This window comes from Rhincodon typus, chromosome 19 (genome assembly GCF_021869965.1).
Source record: "Rhincodon typus isolate 14 chromosome 19, sRhiTyp1.1, whole genome shotgun sequence".
Lineage (NCBI taxonomy): Eukaryota > Metazoa > Chordata > Chondrichthyes > Orectolobiformes > Rhincodontidae > Rhincodon > Rhincodon typus.
This window is the reverse complement of record NC_063350.1, coordinates 19,443,749-19,467,451: the sequence shown is the minus strand read 5'-3', so window position 1 is coordinate 19,467,451 and position 23,703 is coordinate 19,443,749. Positions and strand designations below refer to the sequence as shown.

Here is a 23,703-nt window from a genome sequence, read left to right as displayed (position 1 = left end):
CTCTTACTTTCTACGTCTCTCATTAAAATTAATCAGGGCATAATGCGTTATGCACTTTATTTCACATTTACAAACAATAATAGTTTGTAATCTTTCACAACTTCTCACACTCTGCAACAGCTTAACTTGAAAATCTTATTGAATATATAATCACAAGTCTGGTCAGTACAAGTCCAAAAGTAAAATGAGCGAAGATAACCAATTAAGCTCCCATGCAATTCCAAGTATTAATCCAATATTTACAGAAACTATTTGGAAGACACTATATTAGTGGATGAGCAAAATGCCCTTCTAAATAACAGGACAAAAAAATTATTCTTAAAATGCATATTTCAATCTGTCCAAGCAGGACCATAACAGAAGCTCCCCTTCAAGCCACACACCATCCAAGCTTGCAATTATGTCACCTTTTCTTCATTGTCACTGGATCAAATTACTGGAACTTTCTACATAACAGGAATGTGGGTGAACTTGCACCAAATAAACTGAAGCAATTCTAAACGGCTGCTCACTACCACCTTCTGAAGTATAACAATGAATGCGCAATAAGTTGCCTGTCGTGACAACCACTCACCAAAAGACTCCCATTTGCAAATGTAGACTTACCTGCAAGTAGCTGCACCCATTCTATGTTTGCCAAATTCTGACTATAGATATTGAAATATGCTTTCCCAAATTTAGAAACTTAACACCTACACTATCTTTATCCCTTTCCATAAGGACTTTGTAAGTTAGATTGTTATGGTCACTATTCTCAAAATGGTCACCCATTGACACTTCAAACACTTGACTGGCTTCATTCCCTCGGATTAGGTCTAGCACTGCCCCAACTCAAGTATGACTGCGTATATACTGGCACAAAAAGCTCTCCTAAACACAGTTTAAAAATCCCACCCTGTCTAATCCTTTACACTAAAGGCCATCTCAGTTCATGTTAGCTAAGTTGAAGTTTCAAACAACTATAACCCTGTGTTTTCTCACATACCGCTGTGGTTTGTCTACATATCTGCTCCTCTATCACCCTTTGGCTGTTAGGAGGCCTGTATTATAATCCCAGCAAGGTAATTTCCCGTTTTGTTATTCCAGATCATCACGTTTGAAGACCCTTCTAGGATGTCTTCCCTCATTACTGCAAAGATGGTGCCCTTAATCAACGATGCAATGCCCCCACCTCTCTTACATCAACCCCTCCCATCGCACCAGAAACTTCTATACCCTGGAATGTTGAGCTGCCAGTTCTGTCCATTCTTTGACCATGTCTCAGTGATTGCAACAGTTTCATACTCCCACAAGCTGATCAATGCTCTAAATTCATCTGCCTTACCAGTAAAGCTCCTTGCATTAATATCAACACGATTTAGCTTTCTAGACCTCACATGTACCTTATCCATCAAATGGACTGTCCTAGCATTCCTTCTGTATCTGATTCTATTTCCCGATTTTACATCCACTCTATGCCCCATATCCCTGCCAAATTTGTTTAACGCTTCCCCAATGTCTCATCAACAATTAAATTCCAGTATTTATTATCAAGCTTACAAGAAAGGCAGCTTTCAATTTTAACTCTAGTTTAAAGCTAAAACTAAACTGAGACTTTTTAAACTGCGATAAAATTAAAAACCCAATTTTCACAAGATTTTTAAAATTCCTCCAATCTCCAAGAACTATATGTTCCTTTGATCCCAACCATTTGAGAATTCTCTCAAGCCTCGGCTTTACATTCTAGAATTCACTACCTAAACTTCACTGGTACTCCTCCCACAAGACCTTTCTTAAAACCTCCGTCTTTAAGCAAAGTTTTAGTAACCCTCCAGTTACCTCCTCCTTCGATCATTCAGCAATTTTTGAATTATCTTCTGAGATTTTCCTTTATGTTGAAGGCTCTGTACAAATCCAAGTTGTTATTATAGATGTATAGATGTATATATTGTTATTTATAGAAGTATTATAGATGTTGAAAAACGATGCACCCATACCAGGTGGTCTTGAACTTCCGTAGATTTTAGTCAAGCAAAAATCTTTTGATTTTCATTTTCGGTGGTGCTTTATGAAGATCTCAAATCTCAATATTGATATCATAATTAAATGTAAAATAGCTCTAAGTGCAATACATTACTGAAAATAAATATGGATTATATTAAATTTTTTATATTATTACTGTTAAGTAGAATGTACAACTAGTAAAAAAGTATACATTTCCAGAAAAAGGTATCCTTTTTGAAAAAGCCACAGGAAAAAACTTGTTACATTTACATTACCTTTCTTTTTGTCTATTTCTTCTGTTTTTACACTGGTATCGAGGAATAATGTCTGCTGGGCTGGATTATTATTACTTTCTAAAGTGGGTGGACTCTCAGGTTCTTGCCGAGGAGCGTACTGAAAGATTTCAACGCCTTGAGATTCTGATGTACATGTTTCAGTAGTTTCTGACAGCAATGACTGGCCTGCAATATTTGATACTAAAGTCTCTGTCACAACATCTGCTTGTTCTGTTGTCCAAGAGGTGCCTTCTAGGAATGCTGTCTCCATTGTGGGTGGAACTGTCTGTACCATGGATGTTTCATGCAATGGAGGACTTCTTTGGTTTCGAGGCTGAGGCTTGAAAACGGTTATGATATTACTGATTTCAGAGGAATCACAAGCAGTTCCATCTGCTGCGCTACTATCCGTGATGACTCGAAAATGTGTATGCTCAGAAGGTGTAATGGTAGCTACTCTTGGCTGCTCAGGCTTCTCCATTTTACTGACCTATAAGAGGAAGGCCATTTCTTTATATAGTCATTAAGTTATGAGTGGAACACGTTTTGTCGTAAATGCATTGAAATACAAGTCAACAGCTTTTAACATTTGTGCAAGAGAAATTCTTTATAAATATTGAAAATGGTGTCCACTACATTATTACAATGTAGTTATATAATCAGTAAAAATAAGAGTTTTCTTTGTGCTATAAACGATCAACATTAAAATGTTTAGTAATCTGAAACTAAGAATGCAGTTACTTCATCAAACAAGATTTGAAAACATTTTTGCTAACAAGAACTCAAATACTTAAAAATAGACAATTAAAAAAACACAATTAACAAAATCTTTCCTTGTATTGTATTGCATTATACTTATGAGGTTTAGTTTAAAAAAGAATGGTTCTAAGTAGTTAAAGAGGTTAATCAAATTTCAGGTTCCTTGTTCAAGGTTCAATATTCCAAATTCATCACATTGGTGGTTAGTCATGCAGCTGCCTGAAAAGTACTGTGCAGGCCTGGCTCAATATTAAATACTATGATTGCATGGCTAGACAAAATAATTTGACGGTACTATGCATTGAAAAATAGCAAGATTTAACAAGGGACATTGGCAATCACTGACTGAATTTATTTTTTAATATAGCTACAGAAAAAAATTACAAATTGCACAAACTGAAGTAACATAAATATTTGACAAAATTATCAGATGATACCGTACCTGTGGAAAACCTCCCCACGTCCACTGCATCCGAGATTCTGTTCCCATGAAGGATCCTTCATGTGATTTTACAACCAATTCAGAGTCACTTTTTGGTGATGAAATTCGGTCGTAAGAATAGCTAAAACAATACATTTTGATCCGTAAGTTTCTTAACATTATTACAATGAAGCTAAACTTTAAAAAAACTAACTTCAGTAACCATACCTCTCGATAGAAGACCATTCACCATCTGAATATGGATAGATTTCTCGAGAGTGATAGGTGCTTGAATCTTTATTGGGTAATTCAGAAAAGAAATTACACATTTCACTGCTGTAGGAAAGATAGAATCATGATTGGTGCATTTATTTTTTCAATAATATAGAGAATATTTTAGGTTAAGAATAAACTTTTAACTTTTTTTTAAACAGAATCCCTGCAGTGTGAAAACAGGCCCTTCAGCCAACAAGTCCACACTGACCGTCACAGCATCCCACCCACACCCATCCCCCTATAACCCACCTAATCTACACATCCCTGAACATTACGGGCAATTTAGCATGGCCAATCCGCCTAGCCTGCACATCTTTGGACTGTGGGAGGAAACTGGAGCACCCAGAGGAAACCAATGCAGACACGGGGTAAACGTGCAAACTCCACACAGACAGTCACCCAAGGGTGGAATCGATCCCAGGTGCCTGGTGCTGTGAGGCAGCAATGCTAACCACTGAGCCACTGTGCCGTCACCTCTATTAATTACTCAAAAATAAAAATGGGATTTTGCTGTATGAACAAAGATTGTATAACAGAAACCGTACAGCACAGGAACAGGTCCTTTGGTCCACCATATCAATGCCGACCATGATGCTATTCTAAACTAACCCTATCTGCCTCCACATGGTCCGTATCCCTCTATTCCTGTTCATGTGTCTGTCTAATTGCTTCTTAAACCTTGCTAAGTTCTCCTAAGTTTCTGCTTCTGCCACCTTCCCTGGCAGTGCATTCCAATGTACCTACCCCAAGTAAAAAAACATTCCTTACATATCTCCTTTGAACCTTCCCCCTCTCACCTTAAACTTATGCCCCCTTGTACGTGACATTCTACCCTGGGAAAAAGATTCCAACTAGCCATCCTATCCACGTCTCTCATAATCTTATATACTTCTATCAGGTCGCCCTTCATCCTCCAATGCTCGAGCAAAAACAATCCAAATTTGTCCAAATCCAATCCAAGCAACATGCTGATAAACACCTTCTGCACCTGCTCCAAAGTCTCCACGTCCTTCCAATAATGCAGCAAACAGTACGCGAAATGTGGCCTCACTAAAGTCTTATAATGTTACAACATGGCTTGACAACTTTTATACTCGGTGTCTCAAGCAAGCATGCCATATGCCTTCTTTACCATCTTATTCACCCGTGTTGCCATTGTCAGGGAGCTATGGACTTGGACCCCAAGATCTATCTGTAAATGGTGAGGCCATTTATAATATATTTTGCATTTGACCTCCCAAAATGCATCACTTCACACTTTTTGGATTAAACTCCAACTATTTCTCTGTCCAACTATCCAGCTGATTTCTATCACACTGTTTCTTTTGACCACCCTCCTCATGATCCGTAACTCCACCAATTTTCGTGTCATCTACAAACTTACTAATCAGATCATCTACATTTTCATCCAAATCATTTATATAAATCACAAACAAAGGTCCCAGCACTGATCCTTGTGGAACCTCCAGTCAGAAAAATATCCCCCTACAATCACCCTCTGTCATCTATGGCCAAGCCAATTTTGTATCTAACTTTCCAACTTGCCATGTATTCCATGCGATTTGATCCTCTGGACCAAAGTACTATGAAGAATCTTGTCAAGTGTTTTAATAAAGTTCATGTCAACAACATCCACGACATTATCCTCAATCATCTTTGCCACTTCCTCAATAAAAAACTTGATTGAGTTTGTGAGACAAGACCTTCCCCGCAAAAAGCCCTGCTGACTATTCCTAATAAGATGAGGCCTATTCAAGAATACTGTGTCCAATTCTGAGTGCACTGTTTTAGGAAGGATATTGTTAAGCTAGAGAGGGTTCAGAAGAGATTTACCAGGGTGTTGCCAAATATGGAAAGTTTGAGTTATAAAGAAAGGATGGAGAGGCTGGGACTGTTTTCACTGGAGCGTAGAAGGTTAAGAGGTGATGTTATAGAAGTTTATAAAATCATGAGGGGTATAGATAGAGTTAATGGTAGGTGCCTTTTCTACAATGGGGGGTTTCAAGACTAGGGGGCATATTTTTAAGGAGAGAGGACAGAGATTTAACAACGACAAAAAGGGGCAAATTTTTTTTAAAAACACCGGGTAATTTGCGTGTGGAATGAAGTTCCAAATGAAGTGGTGGATGCGGATGCAGTCACAATGTTTAGATGACACTTAGATAAGTTCACAAAAAGGAAGAGATTGGAGGGATACGGGTCAGCAGCAGGCAGGTGGGCCTAGTTTAGTTTGGGATTATGTTTAGCATGGACTGGATGGACCGAAAGGTCTGTTTCCATGCTGTATAACTTTCAGTCCATTTTTCTCCAAATTACAAGAAAGTCTTGTCCTTAAGAATCTCCTCCAATAACTTCCCAAACACTGATACAAGGCTCACCAGCCTATAACTTCCTGATTGTCCCAAGTACCTTTCTGTCCAGGACTCGCTGGACTGGAGGCAATCGTGAGGTGGTGAGGCCCTTTGCGGATTGGAGGCAAAGCCTCGAGCTTTGAAGCCCAGTGTGGTGTGAAGGCTAGGTACCACACAGACTGGGGTGGAAGGACTGTAATTTGAGTACCTTTATTTTATTTTGCCTTTTTATTTTTATGCTGGATTTGTAATTTATTATTGGTTTCTATTTTATACCAAATACTTAAGCATTGGTATCTTGTACCTAAGATAGCACAATAAGTGACAACTTTACTAACTTTTCACTGCACTCATTTGGAGTGTACGTGACAATAAAGCTTATTCAATCCCATTCAAACTTAAATAAAATAACAACATTGGCTATTCTCCAGTCTTCTGGGGCCTCGCCTGTGGCCCCAGCAATCTCCTCCCTTGCCTCCTTCAGTACCCTGGGACAGTTACCATTAGGCTCTTGAGGACTTATCTACCTTATTGTTTTTCCAAATACCCAAAACCTCCACCTTAATATCATCATGCCCCAGATTATCAAAATATGCCTCTCTCAATTAAGCATAATCTGTGGTGAATACCAATGTGAAGTACTCCTTAAGGACTTCACCCACTCCCTCTGGCTTCACACACAAATTCCCTCCTTTGTCCTTGAGTGGTTCCACCCTTACCCTAGTTACCCTCTTGCTCCTAATATACATGTAAAACTCCTTGGTGATTCTCCTTGATCCCACTTGCCAAGGGCATTTCATGGTCCCTTTTAGCCCTTCTAATTTCTTGTTTAAGTGTTTTTTATCTGCTTCCTTCATACGCCTCAAAGGCCTTGTTTGATTTCTGTTTCGTAACCTTTACGTATGCTTCCTTTACCTCATTAATTAAACTTATAACATCTCTTGCCATCTTTATCTTTCATCCTCACAGAAATATGCTAGTCCTGAACTCTGGTCAACTGACTTTTAAGAGATGTGGATTTACCTTCAAACAGCTGCCCCAATCCAATTTTTACACTTCCTGCTTAATACTGTAGAATTAGCACTTTCACACGAGGACCAGTCTTATCATTACTCCATAACTATCTTAAAACTTACAGAATTGTGATCAATGTTCTCAAAATGCTCCCCCACTGAAACTTCAATCACCTGGCCACGCTCATTCCCTAATACAAGGTCTAATACATTCTTGAGTTGTTTCAAGAATCCCTCTTGGAGACACCTAAGAAATTCTGCCCATCTATGCCCCTGGTATTAAGGGAGTTCCAGTGAATATTGGGGAAATTAAAATCACCCACTATAACAAACCTGTTTCTTTAATATCTTTCCATTATCTGCTTATAGATTTGTCCCTCTATTTCCCACTGGCTGCTGGAGGTCCTACAGTGTAACACCATCATTGTGTTTGCACTTTTCGTATTCCTAAGTTCTACCCATATTGCCTTGCTGGATAAGACTTCCACGATGTACTCTCTTTGTATAGCTGTGACATTCTCCTTCATCAGTATTGCAGCTCCATCACCCTTTTCATATCTGTCTCTATCACCCCTGGAACACTTAAACCCTGGAAAGTTGAGCTGCCAGTCCTGCAGTCATAAGCTACCCTCCCAAATGACACAAGCAAACCTCTCTACAAGGGTACTGGTACCCCTCCATTTTAAATGTAACTCATCCTTCTTATACAGGTCCCACTTTCTCTGGAAGAGTTCTCAATGAACCCGATATCTGAATTCCACCCTCCTACACCAGCTCTTCAGCCACACATTCAACTGTAATATCTTCCTATTTCTGGCCTCACTAGCATATGGCACAGGGAGTAATACCAAGATTACAACCCTAGAGGACCTCCTTTTCAACTTCCTACATAACTCCCTAAATTCCCTTTGCAAGACCTCATCTCTCTTTCTGCCTATGTTGTTGGTACCAGTATGGACACAACCTGCGAATACTCACCCTCCCCCTTCGGAATAGGCTGTGCCCACTCAGAGATATTCTTGACCCTGGCACCAGCGAGACAACAAACCATCCTGGAGGCTTGCTTGTAGTCACAGAAACCCCTATCTATGCCCCTGACTAGCGAGCTCCCTATCACTACCATTTCCCTACATTTCAACCTTCCCTGCTGTACAAAAGAGCCAGTTGTCATGCCACTGATCTGGCTGTTGCTATTGCTTTCACACTTTCTATTCCTCACAAACTGCAATGACAAGAGTAAGTATATTATACTCTCTCTCTCTCTCTAAACAACACTCTCACCTCTAGGCCTGAGCAGCAAAGACTACGTCACTTATTGAGTTGTGATGTCACCTCCAGAGCTCCACCTCTGGATTCAGCTCCGCTCTGCTCTGCCGCTGCTTTATCATTATCATGGACATTGGATTGCAAAGTACATCTAAGTGAAGTATTCTAAGACACGGTACGTATCTCATATAATGTTTTACAAATTGTCATTTAGAAGTGTAGAACTTGGGTATTGCCAAAAAAGGACATATCTTATCAAAACTTTTCATCCTGCATTCAAGCCAATTCACAAGAATACCAATTAAAGGGAAATACCAACCTTTATACTGCATGAGAAAATAGTGTAATTGGTTAGTAAGTGGGCACTGTTTGGCATTGGAATTTGCCATGGAGAATGCAGCCATTAATACTGATGGACAGTTAACTGCAAATTTTGTTTAAATTTTAAAATAGGCAGGTTGTCCCTGATTGGTCAGGAAATTGCCCTGAGAAATGAAATAGCAAATGGCTGTCAGCTATTTTGCTGAAACAGGCTCATTATTTGCAAATAAGCTGGCCCTATGTATTAATATACCTAGCTGATTGTAAAGAATAATGCTGAAAACTAATTTAGAATCATCAGTCAGACTCGCACTATTTCAGACCCGTGTGTAGTGGAAGCTTCTAGCAAACGGGGTCTCCTTGCCACATCAGCATTTAAATTTTTTAAGAAGTTTTATTTTAGCAATTTTTAAGTTCTATACTACTAAGTCAGGATATGTTTGACCAGGATTGGCAGATAGTTGGCACATGCAGTGGAAAAATGTGAAGTGACAAATTTCAGAAGAATGGGAAAATAGATAGTAATTCTGAGATTCTGTGGTAATATTTTAAAATGAAGTACCTAAACTTTAATTGCATGTATACAAGAACCATAAAATAGGAAAGTATCTTAGGTTTGGCACAGAGGTAGTAACAAGCAAAGCTAAACAGTATTTTTATCTTGTATAAGAATTAATAAAAGCACAATTGTATTACCTTACGCTTATTTTTATAAGATAAAAATACAATAATTGAAAAGCATATTATATATCTGCCAGCATGGCATTATACCAAGAGTTGAAAATCTGGCTATTTTCACTGGATTTGAGAAGATTAATGAGAGGCTTAATAGAAGCCTTCAAGTTTGCGAAATGTTTCATTGAAATAGATTGGTGAGTAACACAGTAATAGATAACTAATGGTTAAATATATAAAACCATTGCAATAGAAGAGTTCCTAGAGGCTGACAATAACGTACTTTGTAGGTACACATCGTGGCTGTTCCTCTGAAATAATGTCCATGTCAGGTATGTCTTGCTCATCCGATGAGGACTCCTGGTCATCCTTCTTTGAATTCTCTGGTTTGTGCTTCCTCCTTCGACGTCGTTTCTTTTTGGCTGAAGTATTATTTACAGTGTTGTCAATTTCTGTACCATTAAATGGACTGGGTAGTTCCGGATTCTGAATTAATTCAGGACTTGCCAAATCTGCCTCTCTTGCAGAATAAGCTCCTTCAACTGGTATCGGTGATGTTGTTAAGTGTGTTGGAAGGATCCCCTATGGAAAAAAAGTACTATGAGCAAAAGCGGTACTTTGGTCAAGTTGAACCTTACCTGTCACATCATTAATTTTTCTTTTTCATTTAGGAATGAGTTTCAAATAGGAATGGAGAAACTGGGACTGAGGATAGAAAGATTTCTTGAGTCATAGAATCACCATATGTTTAGAAATTTTCTGCAGCACATTCATAGAATCATTAGTTTGGAAATTTTCTAAAGCACATCATAACATAATAAGAACAGGATGGAGAAATTAAGTTACTAACGATCATAGACATTTAGCACTTAAATCACTGTAACGTGATCAGTGTGGGATAACATAGCGTTGTTACATTCAAGTCATGTCTGATTAATTCAGGTAATTTTTTGAGGATATTATTAACAAGAGACTATTCAGTTCATCATGCATGTGGTAGCTCTGTGAAAGATTTATGATTAGTCCCACATTTCTACATTCTCCCCATAACTTTTTCCTCTCAACTACTCATCCAAATCCTTCATAAAGGTACTATTAAAAAAAAGCTTTCCCCAACCTTTCAGGCAAAGAACTCCAATCATAATTCACCATATAAAAACAGATTCCTTCATCTCACCTCTGGCTCTTTTGGCTTACCTTAACTCCATTCAATGTGTTTCTTCTGGTTACTGACCAGATACAGTTACAATCTCAAAAGGGACAAGATAACTTTGAATAAGTGGCTTGAATTCCCAGTGATCAAAATTTTAACACAAACAGCTTTTACCACATTTTAAGACCTTTACTGGAATAAACCAATTAAATTCCTGCCATGGCAGATGGTGGAATTTGAATTCAATGAAAATCTGGAATTAAGAGCCTAATGACAGCCATGAATCCATTGTCAATTGTCAGAAATTAATGTAATTGTAATGTAATTAAAATAATTGTAATTGTCATCTGGTTCATTAATGTCCTTTAGGGAAGGAAACTGCCATCCTTACCTGGTCTGGCCTACATCTGACTCCAGTCCCATAGCAATGTGGTTGACTCTCAGCTGTCCTCTGGGATGGACAAATGCTAGCCTAGCCAGTGACACCCTCATTCCGTGAATGAATTTTAAAAAAAGCAACAACCACCTAAACCAACTGGTAGGCAACTCATGCTGTAAACTACAGAAAAGTTATCTCCTCTTCATCTTTTCAAAACCACCAAAAAAATCCTCACAGTTACCATTTACATTCTTCTTCCTACAGAGTTCAGCACTGCACTCAGCTTCCAACAGGTTAACTTGTCCTGGTTTTGCTGAATATTAATTTCAAGAGTCCATTAAAAATCACCATTTTCTGAAGAAGTCCCAAATTGACTGCCAGCAATTGCATTTCTGGTGATTCTTTTCTTCCCTGTTCACGCTAGGATAAATCTTCTAGATTCCTTAAAATCGCAGTAGGATGAGTCTCTTTAACCAGAGACAAAGACAGTCTTTCCTCCTACATTCTACCTTGTCACCCACAGGATGGGGCACTTTCCCCTCTGCTCAGACGTTCTGCAACCCTTCATATAACTATATCAAACCACTTTCTCTCTCTGACTTTCTGTCCAGAAACTCAAGAGGCAGAAAACTTGCCAGGGTTCTTGCCTTTGCTTCAAGTGCAAGAAGTATCTTGCTCAGCAAGTCCCACCAATCCTTGGTCATTAAGTCACCTGGTCTGCAGTTGGCAGTGTTATACTACCTCCTACCAAGCATTTTTTCCAGGATATTCTATTTTACCTGAAATTACAGAATTGGTTGAAAAGAAATTTACAAACTTCACATTTCTAACATTATGAATTCTCCTGATTTATCAAAAACAATTTATTTAATGCTGTTAGATCTTCTCATAACCTTTTGTGTAATAGGGAGAACAATTTCAATTTTATCTCTTCACTGAAATGAAGTCCCTTATTTCTGGAACCATTTGCAAAATTCAGATGCTTACAGCACAGGAGGCTATTCTGTCCATTGTATTTGCAAAGATCTGACTATATTAATCCTAATTTCTAGCTCTTGGCCCATAGCCCCACAGCCTCTCGCAATGCAAGCGGATAGCTAAATACAGCTTAAATGTTACAAGTATTTCTGACTGATCCACTTCTTCACAAGTGACTCCATCTTCCACAATTCTCAAATGGCGGAAGAAAAAATGCTCAAATCTCCTCATAGCCTTCTACCTCTTTGTAATGTAGTGCCCCCAGTTGCTAACCTCTCCACTAATAGGAAAGGTGCCTTTCCATTCACTCTATGCTCCTCAGAGACTAGGAATCCTACAGCAGTAAAAGTATAATCACCATAGTCCTAGCAGATTGTACACTGCTCCTATTACAGAGGGACAGCTGGTGGTGAGTTTAACCGGAGGGTCGCCACATTTCAGGTGAAGGTTGAGGCTGAGAAGGTGAGACCTTCATGGCAACCTCACTCAGCAGGCACAGGAATTGAACCAGTGCTGTTGGTGTCACTCTCCATCACAAACCAGTCATCCAGGCAACTCAGCTAACCTATCAAAAATAAGGAGACTTCATAAAGCGTTTTGCAAAAAAAAATTCAAGTAGCACAAAAGGTAGCAGAAAAATTGGAACTCCATCTCCTAAACAACTACTAACCATATCAGATCAACTTGCTATTCTTCATGAGCGCAGTATTAGACATTTCACGAGGTGATAGATAAATCTTGCATTAATGGATGCAGAACAGCAGCAGGAAATAGAGCAAAGATGTTGATTAGGCACAATCCAGTTGAAGAGTAAATCTTAACTTCTGCTTGTAAAATCGGCAAAGTAGTATGAGGAAAAAAAAGCTGTACAGTTCTCAAAAATCCCAAAGAGAATAGTTATTACAACAATGAATTTATTCTTGACGAGTTTATTGAAATTAGTCAACATAATTTTGACCTTGTTTTTAAGATTTTATTTTTTCTGAATCAGAACCAATGGAACTAAAACCAGCTGCAGATTATATAACATAGTGACAACTGTTGATGAACTTGACCAGAAGCCACTGCTTACACCCACTTTACACCCATCAGTAAAACATTTACAGCATTAGTTTACAGTGAACACATGTTGGAAATATGAAACTCCCAAGTTTAACTGCTGGAGGAGACACCTGATTTATTTCTAAAGTGGCAGCATACCTCATCTTCCTCAGTTTCTTCAACAAAAAAAGCCTCCCCATTGTCTCCAAGCTTCATTTGCAGCTCTACTGGTTCACCATTGATTTCAATATCAACCTGAAGTAAACAAAAAACATTGTACATAACCAGCACTTCATTGTTTCGCTGCTTCAGTCAAATGCCTGATCTAGCAAAAGGCTAATCTGCATTCAAAGTCACATGCTTCAAAATCATACAACTGATTTGCATGGTTCGGATTAAAGGATATTTTAAGAGTGCAAAGAAGCATGTATATGCGTTTCAATGTAAGACACAGCCAATAAAGATGAATTATTTCAGGACAATGCTATTCATTTTCAATGATTTAAAGTCTCTCATCATACTTGTAACTGTTACATTAATAAACAAGCACCAGTCTTCAGCCCAAACAGGAATAAGCTTCACCAGCTCGTGGTTACTCAATTAAAAATCTCACAAGACTGCAATTTACTTATTGAGTTGTTCAAGAATATTTCAAAAGGTATTTCCATTTTCCAGAATGGAGAAGTGTAGGTTCTAAATGTAAATTAACAAGTTACACATAATAGTATTCACATGTTAATTACTTGCAACAGAATAATGACTTGCGTCATTTCCAACAACATAACTGATTCAGAAAAATAACTTTAATGAAAGCTGCCATTAACTGAAACTTCAATTCTCATATCCTCTAAAAATCAAAATCCATTATCCATCATTATGAAACACAAATTTTTGATGAAAATTGGTTCACTAAACATGCATAGCAATTTTTAAAATTATGAAGAGTTTAAAAGGTCTACGAAGTTACTTAACATTTTCTGTCACACAACTTGAAACAAGATTCGATCCTATGCAGATGGATAATGAACAACAAAATGGAGGCTTAGTGAAGAAAGAAACTAAAATGACAGAGCTATATCAACTTATTGCTAGTTTCCAGAAATTCTAAGTGCAGACTTTTATTTTGAAATTCTTCGACCATCTGTGCAAAGTTTTGGAGCAATTAGTTCAAGAATTGAGGTCTATTACATAGCTCATTTATATACGTTCAATAAATGTTGATAAAGAGATCTTACCACTTTCTCTTTTGATCGCAGTACCCCAAGCTTCCCAAAACGAACATGAAAGGGTGAACAATGGTATGAGCCATCTGGCTGCCTCACTACTATGACATCGATGCATCCTGTCAAGGTAGCTGGATTCAGTCCTTTGTACAGTTTGTACACGTGCTCAGCCAACTGCCCAACATAATTCATGGTTTGGGACTGAAATAAAGTAAAAGAAAAATTAGGGACTATACGTCAGATGTCTCTGAATAACAGCACTTTGTGGTCAATAAATTAAATGGCATATTAAAAATAGGTTCCAAGTCAGGAATGCCGAATGATCAAATTATAATCTAACCTGAGGGAAACAAATCCTTTCTGCATGATGTCTTTGAAGTTTGGATGAATTTGGTGCAATGCTTCATTTTCCTGGGCTTATTAATGGATTTGCTACAAACTACAACCTTAAGATTTTATGGAGGGGAATCAGGTTTTCTCAGAAATTTACTCTTCTTCAGTGAGACAGGATTTTTCTAGCTTCCAACTAATGTTGAATTAGCTAAAAGAATGACAAATTTGAAATAATAAATTCATAAAAATACCAGCACAGGTGGTCACTTCAGCTCATTGTGCTTGTGGCAATATTAATTCCGTTTTGTTGGTGTCAATTTTGATTCTATTTCTTTTGAATTCTTTTAAACTTATTTATTGTGATTGACTGTACAAGCAGAGCCATTTAGATTGGATATTTTCATAAGCCTTTGCACGGGGAAATTGGATTAAAAGCATAAAGCAATCAAAATCATAATTTTGTTACCAATTCAGTGGTCTGTGAAAAAAGTCACTGTCCACCTTCTCAGAAGGAGAATTTTCATTAGATATCCCTTTAGATTTCTGTGCTAAATTAAATATAGACTTTCAAAGCCTCAATTTTGGCTCTCAACCTGGTGTTATCATCAAAACAATTGCTCCATTTTTCCATACTTTCTGTGGAAATGTACTAAAAACTGGTTAAAGTAATCCATTTAACATCTTATATATCCAAATATTTGTCAGCATTTCAAAATCTACTGTTTTTGTTTATTAATGGTATAATTAATCCACCATGGATGAAAACTCTTAATAGCTACTTGCATAATTACTATTCTTGTAGGTGATACCATGATAGATATTTTCACTGGGGAAAGAGTAAACAACTGCTCCATTATCATTCTTGCATTACCACAGTAACATATACTTTGACCACAAAGTTCCCGAAATTTCTTTCAATGCCAAAATTCCCTGTCATTTTTCTATGCACGAACTTAAGCTTCTGCTATCAAAAAAAGTTTGAAATAAAAAATTATTTTTTTCAATAGTAATATGATCCATGGAAGGTTTCAATACATATCTTAATGGCTAAGATGGTTTCCAGCGCATCAGCTCCCAAAGCACAGATTCGTTTTTTTTCTGTCCATTGCAATGTTTCCATTACAGCACAGTGGGGAGCTGCAGGAACACAGGAGGCCAGGCAGCAGAGGAGCAGGAAAGTTGACATTTCGGGTTGGGACCCTTCTTCAGAAATAGGGAAGGGGAAGGGAGCTCACAAATAAAGAGAGAGGAGGGGTGGGGCTGGGGAAGGTAGTGGGATGGTGATGGGTGAGTACTGGTAGGGAGTGGTGGGAATTGGTCAGTGAGGTGGGAGGGGCTGATAGGTGGGAGAGAAAACAGGTTGTGTCAGGTTAAGGAGGGGAGGTTTGGGGTGGGGGGGTGGTTGAGAGAGCGGGTTGGTCATGGGATGAGGCCGGGTGTGGGGAGATTTTAAAACTGGTAAAATCCATGTTTAGGCCATTGGGCTGTAGGCTCCCAAGGCGGAATATGAAGAGCTGCTCCTCCAGTTTGCCAAGCCGCCAGTGTTTGAGATGTGGTCTAACCAACATCCTCTATAACTTAAGCATAACATCCATACTTTTATGTTCAATTTTTCTCATAATTAAGGAGAGCATCCCATTTGCCTTCTTACTAGGTGCTATACCTGCATACTAACTTTCGGTGACACATGCACTAGGACACCTAGATCCCTCTGTACCTCAGATTCCACAGCTGTTCTCCATTTAAATAATACTCTGCTTTTTCATTCTTCCTGCCTAAATGTACTACTTCACATTTTTCAACATTACACTCCATTACACTTTTTGCCTCTGGATGTATCATAGTCTCCAATTCTGCCTCCAGTTAAAACTTTGAGACAAAGATGCTCAGACTTCAAGACTATGCTGCAGACATATTTGCCCTGAATCACAATAATACCCAGGAGCTCCCAAAAGCTGCAGCCTTGGCACATGATCTGTCCTACCATCCTTAAGTTTTAATTGGTCATTTCATTACCTTATTCATCAATTTGTAGGTTTTTATATGGTCATTAACTTTATCACCAATTTTCATACTACAATAAACTCAACAGAATAATCTTTACCCACTTACTGGATACCAAACAGCTAGCTCCTTTCTCTGAAATAGAGCCAAGACTTATTCACACAGGCCAAAAACAAAAGGAAAAAAATCTCCTCCCTCTCCCACCCTTGTCTCTTCACTGAGGCTATACAGGACATTGGTTCGGCTACGTTTGCAGTATAGCATGCAACTCTGGTCTCCCTCATATAGGAAACTAGAAAGGGTTCAGAAAAAAAACTTACGAGGACGTTGCCAGGGTTGGAGAGCTTCAGCTATAGAGAGAGGCTGAATATACTGGGGCTACTTTCCCTGGAGTGTCAGAGGGTGAGGGGTGACCTTATAGAGGTTTATAAAATCATGAGGAGCATGGATAGGGTAAATAGGCAAGGTCTTTTCCCTGGGGTGAGGGAGTCCAAAACTAGAGGGAATAGGTTTAAGGAGAGAGGGGAAAGATTTAAAAGGGATCTGAGGGGCAACTTTTTCACGCAGAGGGAGGTGCGTATGTGGAATGAACTGCCAGAGGAAGTGGTGGAGGCTGGTACGATTATAACATTTAAAAGGCATCTGGATGGGTATATGAATAGAAAGGATTTAGAGGGAAATGGGCCAAATGCTGGCAAATGGGACTAGCTTTACGAGTTGGACTGACGGGTCTGTTTCCGTGCTGTATTGCTCTATGAATCTATGACTAACACCTCACACACCAAACTTGAGGTTTGCACTCAGCTTCCCTGACTGCACCTGATTTTCTCAATCAGCAAACAATAATGCATTGCTTTCAGCACAAAGGTCAGATCAACAATTTTGGAAAGTCCAAGTAGTCCTGGAAATTCTGCTAAAGGATCATCAACCTGAAACATTAGCTGTTTGTCTTATACATGCTGCCAAATTGGCTCACTATTTCCAATATTCTGTTTTTATTCCTGTAAGGCAGCCTAACTGCAGTGCTTCAAATTGATTCAGACTCTTAACTACATAGATTTCAACATTCTCCACTCAATTTTTAATAACATATTTGATGAGTTTTCTATCTTTCCCTTTATCAAGGTGACCCTTCACAAAGTAACTGATTCCATCAGATTAACGTGCATGACTTGCCACACGAAATTCAATGCTATATAATGCACATTATTAAAGGCAAATTGCTTTTACATAGGGCAAAAAGCATACAATGAAAAAGTAACATAAACCAAGGCAGTTCTCTTCAAAATCGACTGGCTGTAAGCCTGAACTTATTCCCTGTATTTTGAGTAAGCTGATGAATTGAATAAAAGAGAAATGGGAAAGAAACAAAAAAGGGCAATATGATAAAATTTAATACTGTTTTCTACGTTAAATAACTAGATCAGATTGCCAATTCAAAGTTCGGTTTACTTGAGAGGGAATGACTGCAGTCTGCTTGATTACAGAGCAGTATTATGCATTTCATTCAAAAGAAGCCACTCAGTCCAACACTCCAAGATAGCAAATGAAATGCCAACTTCATTCAGCAAAAGCCATAGACAGAATCTTATTATCTTTTTAAGGAGGGGGGGGGGGGGGGGGGGGGGCATGGATTTGGAAGACTACAATCCCTGGAAGGACTTCGGTGGACAGGAAAGCTTGGACAAGACAAGTGTTTTTCAAAGAGGACAGGTCAAAGTGAAAGGTTGATTCAACATATTTGAAGGGGGAAAGAGACAGAACGAGAATAGAGAGAAAGAATAACAATATCAACTAACATTGCAACCAGAAAAGGAAGCTAGATGGTCAACAGTTCAGTGTGAATAGAGTCAAGGCATCACGTAGATAGTCTCATTAAAAGATGAACTCAGACAGGGCTCGTGGAAAATAATGGTCAGAACCTGGAGAAGAATGCATGTTCAAGGGTAGGACATGGTGGAACTTTACAGCAGGTTTGCTCAATGATCAAGTAGAAGGACAGAAGTGGCACGGACAGCCTCAATCTTAGGTGACAGAATGTCTGGAAACTCGTCACATATGTTGCTGGTGGTAGAGGTAGAGTAGCTGGCATGGAGGTTTAAGATGACAGATTGCAGGAGAAAAAAGGTTGCTGTAGGATATCTTTACATTGCAGGGTGATTCCAGATTCAACTCCTACTTCCTACTGTGCTAGACTATCTTAGCTGCTATGGCAATGATTTGAGTGTCCTACATCACAGAAAGGAAAACTGGAATAGGTTCATGACCTCTTCCTAATACTTATCCCCGCTGCAGCCACATGTATGCAATCCGAGGATGAGGACAAACTCAATTTCATAGAATCCCTACAGTGCAAACAGAGGCCTTTTGGCCCATTAAGTCTGCACCAACCCTCCAAAAAGCTTCCCATGGATGATGCCAGCCATGGTCAAACATTCTTGCACCTACCACCAGATGACTGAGAGTGACTGGGGTGAGATAACAAAGAATGACAGTGGTGCTTACAGAAATGTATTTCAGCAAAGAGGAATCAGGGAAGGAGAGAAAATTAGCATAAAAGCGAAAACACTAAGAGGTGGGCAATTTCTATTCGGGTTAAATTTAAGAAAAAATAAACAAGTTAGATCTTTCACTACAAGTTCTGCCTTTCAACACTTTCTCTACAAAAATATCTTTCTCCAGAAATAGTGTAAGTGCTCCTTTCAGTGCAGTTTTAAGAAAATGTCAAATAACCCTGCCAAATTCTAGCAAATTTTAATCTGAAAGAATTTATTGAAGACTGTCTTTGACTATATTAAAAGGTAGGAAACACAAATGTTGGTCGAAGTAAATGAATTCAGTTCCTTGCAAGATATCCAAAATCATAACTTACTCAAATTGAAGGTGACAATGTCACAACAGGGTCATTTTTAACCAAGTAAGAAAATTGATGTGGAGCAAACTGATTAACAGATTTGAGAGCTTCTTCTACAGACATTACTTTCAGTTATTGACCACAACTGGAAACTTGACATCCTCTGACCAAAGGAGGGGTCACACTATTTCAGCGTCATGTACTCTTCCCACATCAACAGAATGAACTCCAGAACAACTTCCATCCACATTATCAGTGCAGCACCATTTACCAACTACATAGGATTCGAAGTTTCACATACATTGAAAACCAATTTTTCACAACTGACAGCATACGGGAAACACACCCTCCACCACCCACTACGTCCATGCAAACGGAATTTCCCTTGACAACCCACATGAAAATCAGGATTAATGTACTTTCATTTTCAACATTTCATGGTTGGACAGTAACTATATTGTTGTCTGATTTTCTCACAGAAAGCCGTTTTACAGCCAAGCGTAACAATTAAATCTCAGTACAATATTGCTTTATTTTCCAAGTTAGCGATAGCAGCCCATCCCAATGTTTACAGTGCAGCATAAAATGACAATTAAAATGTATTATTGGCATCATTCACATATAAACCCATAAGAGAGGTCATCAATTGTCCACTCAAAACTTTTCAATTTGTTCCAAAAATAGCTTTGAATACAAATGTATTAGCATGCACTTTTAATTGGTTCATAAAGGTTTCAAAAGGAGTTATTTTACTGTTACTTGTACACAGTACTGCATATTAGAACTGGTGCCACTACTACCAAAATTTGTTTTCCCCATACAGATCATTCTCAGAGGTTTTACAAATGTAAATTTCATAGCAAACCATAGAATACTTAGTTGTTTCTTGTTATTCTAGTAATTTAAAAATTTTGTAATAGATCAATTAGAGTTGATCAAATGCTGCTCTTTACCTTAACTGCAGGAACCCTAGAACTGGATATTAAAGCAATAGAGGGATGGAGGAGGCGTTCTGATGAAAACACAGCCATACAAGTCTGAGGGTAAAAAAGATGGGAATAAAGGTAGAATCAAGGAGACAGGGAAGAATAGAAACAGTCAAGGAACAAAAACAACTATAAACTATAAGCATGATTTTTTTTAAAAAGTGAGGATAAAATTAATAAGAATAAATAATAAATTGAATTGCATATACATCAATGTGCATGGCATCTTAAACAAGGGAACTAGAAGACACAAGTAGAACCAAGGTGCCAGATTTAACAGCGACAACTCAATCATGGCCTGTTTCTGCACCACTGATTTGATGGAATTCAATGAATGACCATTCCCAGAATGAGAAATAAGGTACTGAATGCTTTTAAATAAAGTGTATACTAGGTGGCTTTCCTTTCAATACAGTCATTATTTTAACTTTAAAAACGGATATATTTTAAATCTACATAGAAGTTGTCATATTGCCTACGTGACAACATTGACAGCACTTCAAAGTATGTTGCTCCACCCTGATGACAGGATCAACCACTAATCTATTGACAACTTTTAATTTTGGTGTGATTTTTTTTGGAATCTCTTGCATTTCAAAGTTTAGTTATTTTGTTCCTCTTTGCAATAAAAATCAGTCCTAAACATACTTCCATTTTTTAAAATGTTTTCAGTTTGAATAAATTGCAGAATAACTTGTAGTCTCATGAATATGCTGGAGTAACAAGGTAAAATGGACTACACACCTTTATTTGTCCACACCTACCTTACTATTTCACTACCCTGCAATTCATACAACAATTCCCAGATTCAGAAGAATAAGGGGTTGCCGGTGCAATTAAGGAGGTCATAAACGTGGGTTGGGCAAGAATTGCATTCTGATAAGAAATCAGTGTTTTTGGATTTCAGGAGCCAGTGGGTTTCAAAGGTGGAAATTGAACAGCACCTAGTATCATGATTGTTGAGAAGTTACAGTAAACAACAGCTAAAAGTCAAACCTGTAGGTGAGAAAATATAAGTATATTCACATACAGATGAAATACAGTCAGGCAAGCAATACTGCAATGGTAACTACACTTCAAAAGTATTTTATTTATTGTCAAGTGCTTTGAGAAGACTCATGGTTGTGAAAAACTCCACAGTGTAAAGAAGAGTCCCTTTACGGACAAAAAAGTCATGTCAAAACCCATATTATTTGCACACATTTTTCAGTTTAGGTTGAGATCTGAAATGGTTTCATTCTTTTCCCATTAGATGGTGCTGTTCTGCACTATTATCACCAACACGTTTGACAGCATTGTAAGGAAAATTTGATAACTGAAAAGCATGGGAGAGTGCCATCTGCAGCATCAGTCATCTTTGATTATTTGGGGGAGGAGTAGGACACTTTCCAACCAATTACTAATGCAGGACAGCCATAAAAGTGCACACTTTCCATTTCACCACATAAAAAGCTAACAATATCCATTTTTAGGAAGGACATATATAAATCTTTTTTAATTAGTAAGGGTTAAAGGTTTCTGGGGAGTGAGCGAGAAAGAGAAGTTGAGGCCATAATCGTATTAAATTTTCAAGCGGGGTCGAGAGGTTGAATTACCTACTCCAAATTCTTCTGACCCATTTGTGACAACTTGCTGGCTCTTAAAACCTGCAACTGATCTTTCTTCCCTCAAGTGCCACTTGAAAACTTCAAATTACAAACAAGATTGAATTTTACAATACAACTGGTGCTGATGCATAACTAAGGTTTTGCTTCAGACCAATGTTGTAAAGGTGAGAGACTGATTGAATAGTTCTTTCAAAGATACAGCACAGATATGATGAGTTGAATGATCTCCCCCTGTGTTGTAAGATTCCACGATACTGAAGTGTAATATAAATATAACCCAAATCTGGTGCCAGGACATGGAGTTACCAGTATTTTCTCATTTTGAGATATTTAGATTCTCAAAGTTTGCAGTCGCTCCTTTATATTATTTCAAATTATAGGATTCAAATCTTTCTCCTTTTCCAAGACATTTCCTTCTCTCAGTAAATTCAATCCATACTCATCCAAATGCAATTGAAAAACCTACCACTAAACTGTTACCAACAGCTGAAGTTCTCTTGCATGTTTCCAACAACTTCAAACATTTAATCATTGAATTTTTCAGTCTATAAACAATGGTTTCTGGAATAAATTCATCAGACAAGAATACATCACTGACCTTAACACATGTTGAAGCACAGGTACTGTGTTGAAATATGATCAGTAGCCCAATGGATAATGCATGCAAGAATATTTAAATAAGATTCTATTTTTTTCTGCCACTTAACTGTCCAGGCCATATTGATTCCCATTATTTTACGAGACAACGTCTGAAATTTATTTTGGCTGAAGTATCAATCCAATGGCTACCATTTTCTAACCCTCACTAGATAGTTATGGTGTGAGAGGATGTGTCTGCTAACTTTGCACCTTTGTTTATAAATGGAGTTAGCAGAAGACTGAATAATTATAGGACTCGGTCTAACCTTGACAGTGAATAAAGTATTGGTATCATTTCTAAGGGGCACAATAAACTACCACTTATAAAGGCATCACTTAAAGACAGTCAGCATTAATTTGTGAAGGATTGTACTAGACTAACTTGACTGAATTTTCTGAGAAAGGGGACTGATGATAGTTGATGTGAATTATATTAGTTTTGGTAAGGATTTTAACAACATCGCATGTGGCAAACTTAGTTTTAAAAAGAAGCCTGACAGAATATATCAAGATCGATTCAAAGTTGGCTCAATGGTTACCTCCATACTATAAAGGATAACAGGTGATTGGGGTTTTGGGACTGGAAGGTTGTAGTCAGTAGAATTCATTACAAGTGTTAAGAGCAAGACCAGACACCCCACAAAGTATATTACGGAGATAGCCTGGACCCAAACTTTTATATTTTTTTTAAAAAGGCAAGTGGTAAGGTGGTGCATTCCAGTCATGATTTAATTGGTCCACCACTAAGCGTTAATTAAAACACACTTCATTCTCATAATACAGCTAAAATATAACAAAGAGAACTGGCATAACTTTACTCTATTGAAATACTTATCAAGATAATGTATTATTTAACCACTAATCATCAATTGTTTTAATATAAGCAGCGTCTCATAAACACGCTCAGACATAGTAGGAACTGCCGATGCTGGATTCTGAGATAACAAGGTGTGGAGCTGGATGAACACAGCAGGCCAGGCAGCATCAGAAGAGCAGGAAAGCTGATGTTTCAGGTCAGGACGCTTCTTTCCAACAGAGACAATTCAGTAACACAGTTATTATTCTTTTGTACTATCTCTCTTTCCAGTCTTTAGAAAGCAACAATCTCCTTTTAACTTTTTAAGAGGAAGCCTCTCTGTCCGAGACTTCACTCTAATAGCAGAGAA

At 38.1% G+C, this 23,703-nt stretch overlaps 2 protein-coding genes across 2 annotated transcripts in view; one reads left to right on the top strand and one right to left on the bottom strand.

Moving 5' to 3' along the window:
• Window positions 1-20,335, bottom strand: part of LOC109933928 (phosphatidate phosphatase LPIN2-like) — a 44,172-nt gene extending 23,837 nt beyond the window's left edge. The window contains exons 1-7 of the mRNA XM_048608554.1: window positions 20,259-20,335; window positions 14,127-14,315; window positions 13,051-13,146; window positions 9,624-9,922; window positions 3,667-3,774; window positions 3,460-3,580; window positions 2,259-2,748 (exon numbers count right to left, since the gene is read on the bottom strand). Of these exons, the coding sequence (XP_048464511.1) occupies window positions 2,259-2,748; window positions 3,460-3,580; window positions 3,667-3,774; window positions 9,624-9,922; window positions 13,051-13,146; window positions 14,127-14,306 (1,294 nt within the window). The 5' untranslated portion in view covers window positions 14,307-14,315; window positions 20,259-20,335. The remainder of the gene's footprint in view (window positions 1-2,258; window positions 2,749-3,459; window positions 3,581-3,666; window positions 3,775-9,623; window positions 9,923-13,050; window positions 13,147-14,126; window positions 14,316-20,258) is intronic.
• A 2,169-nt stretch (window positions 20,336-22,504) lies between these two features.
• LOC125485505 (phosphatidate phosphatase LPIN2-like) overlaps window positions 22,505-23,703 on the top strand; it is an 8,695-nt gene continuing 7,496 nt past the window's right edge. Inside the window, exon 1 of the mRNA XM_048608553.1 lies at window positions 22,505-22,518. Coding sequence (XP_048464510.1) covers window positions 22,505-22,518 — 14 coding nt within the window. The remainder of the gene's footprint in view (window positions 22,519-23,703) is intronic.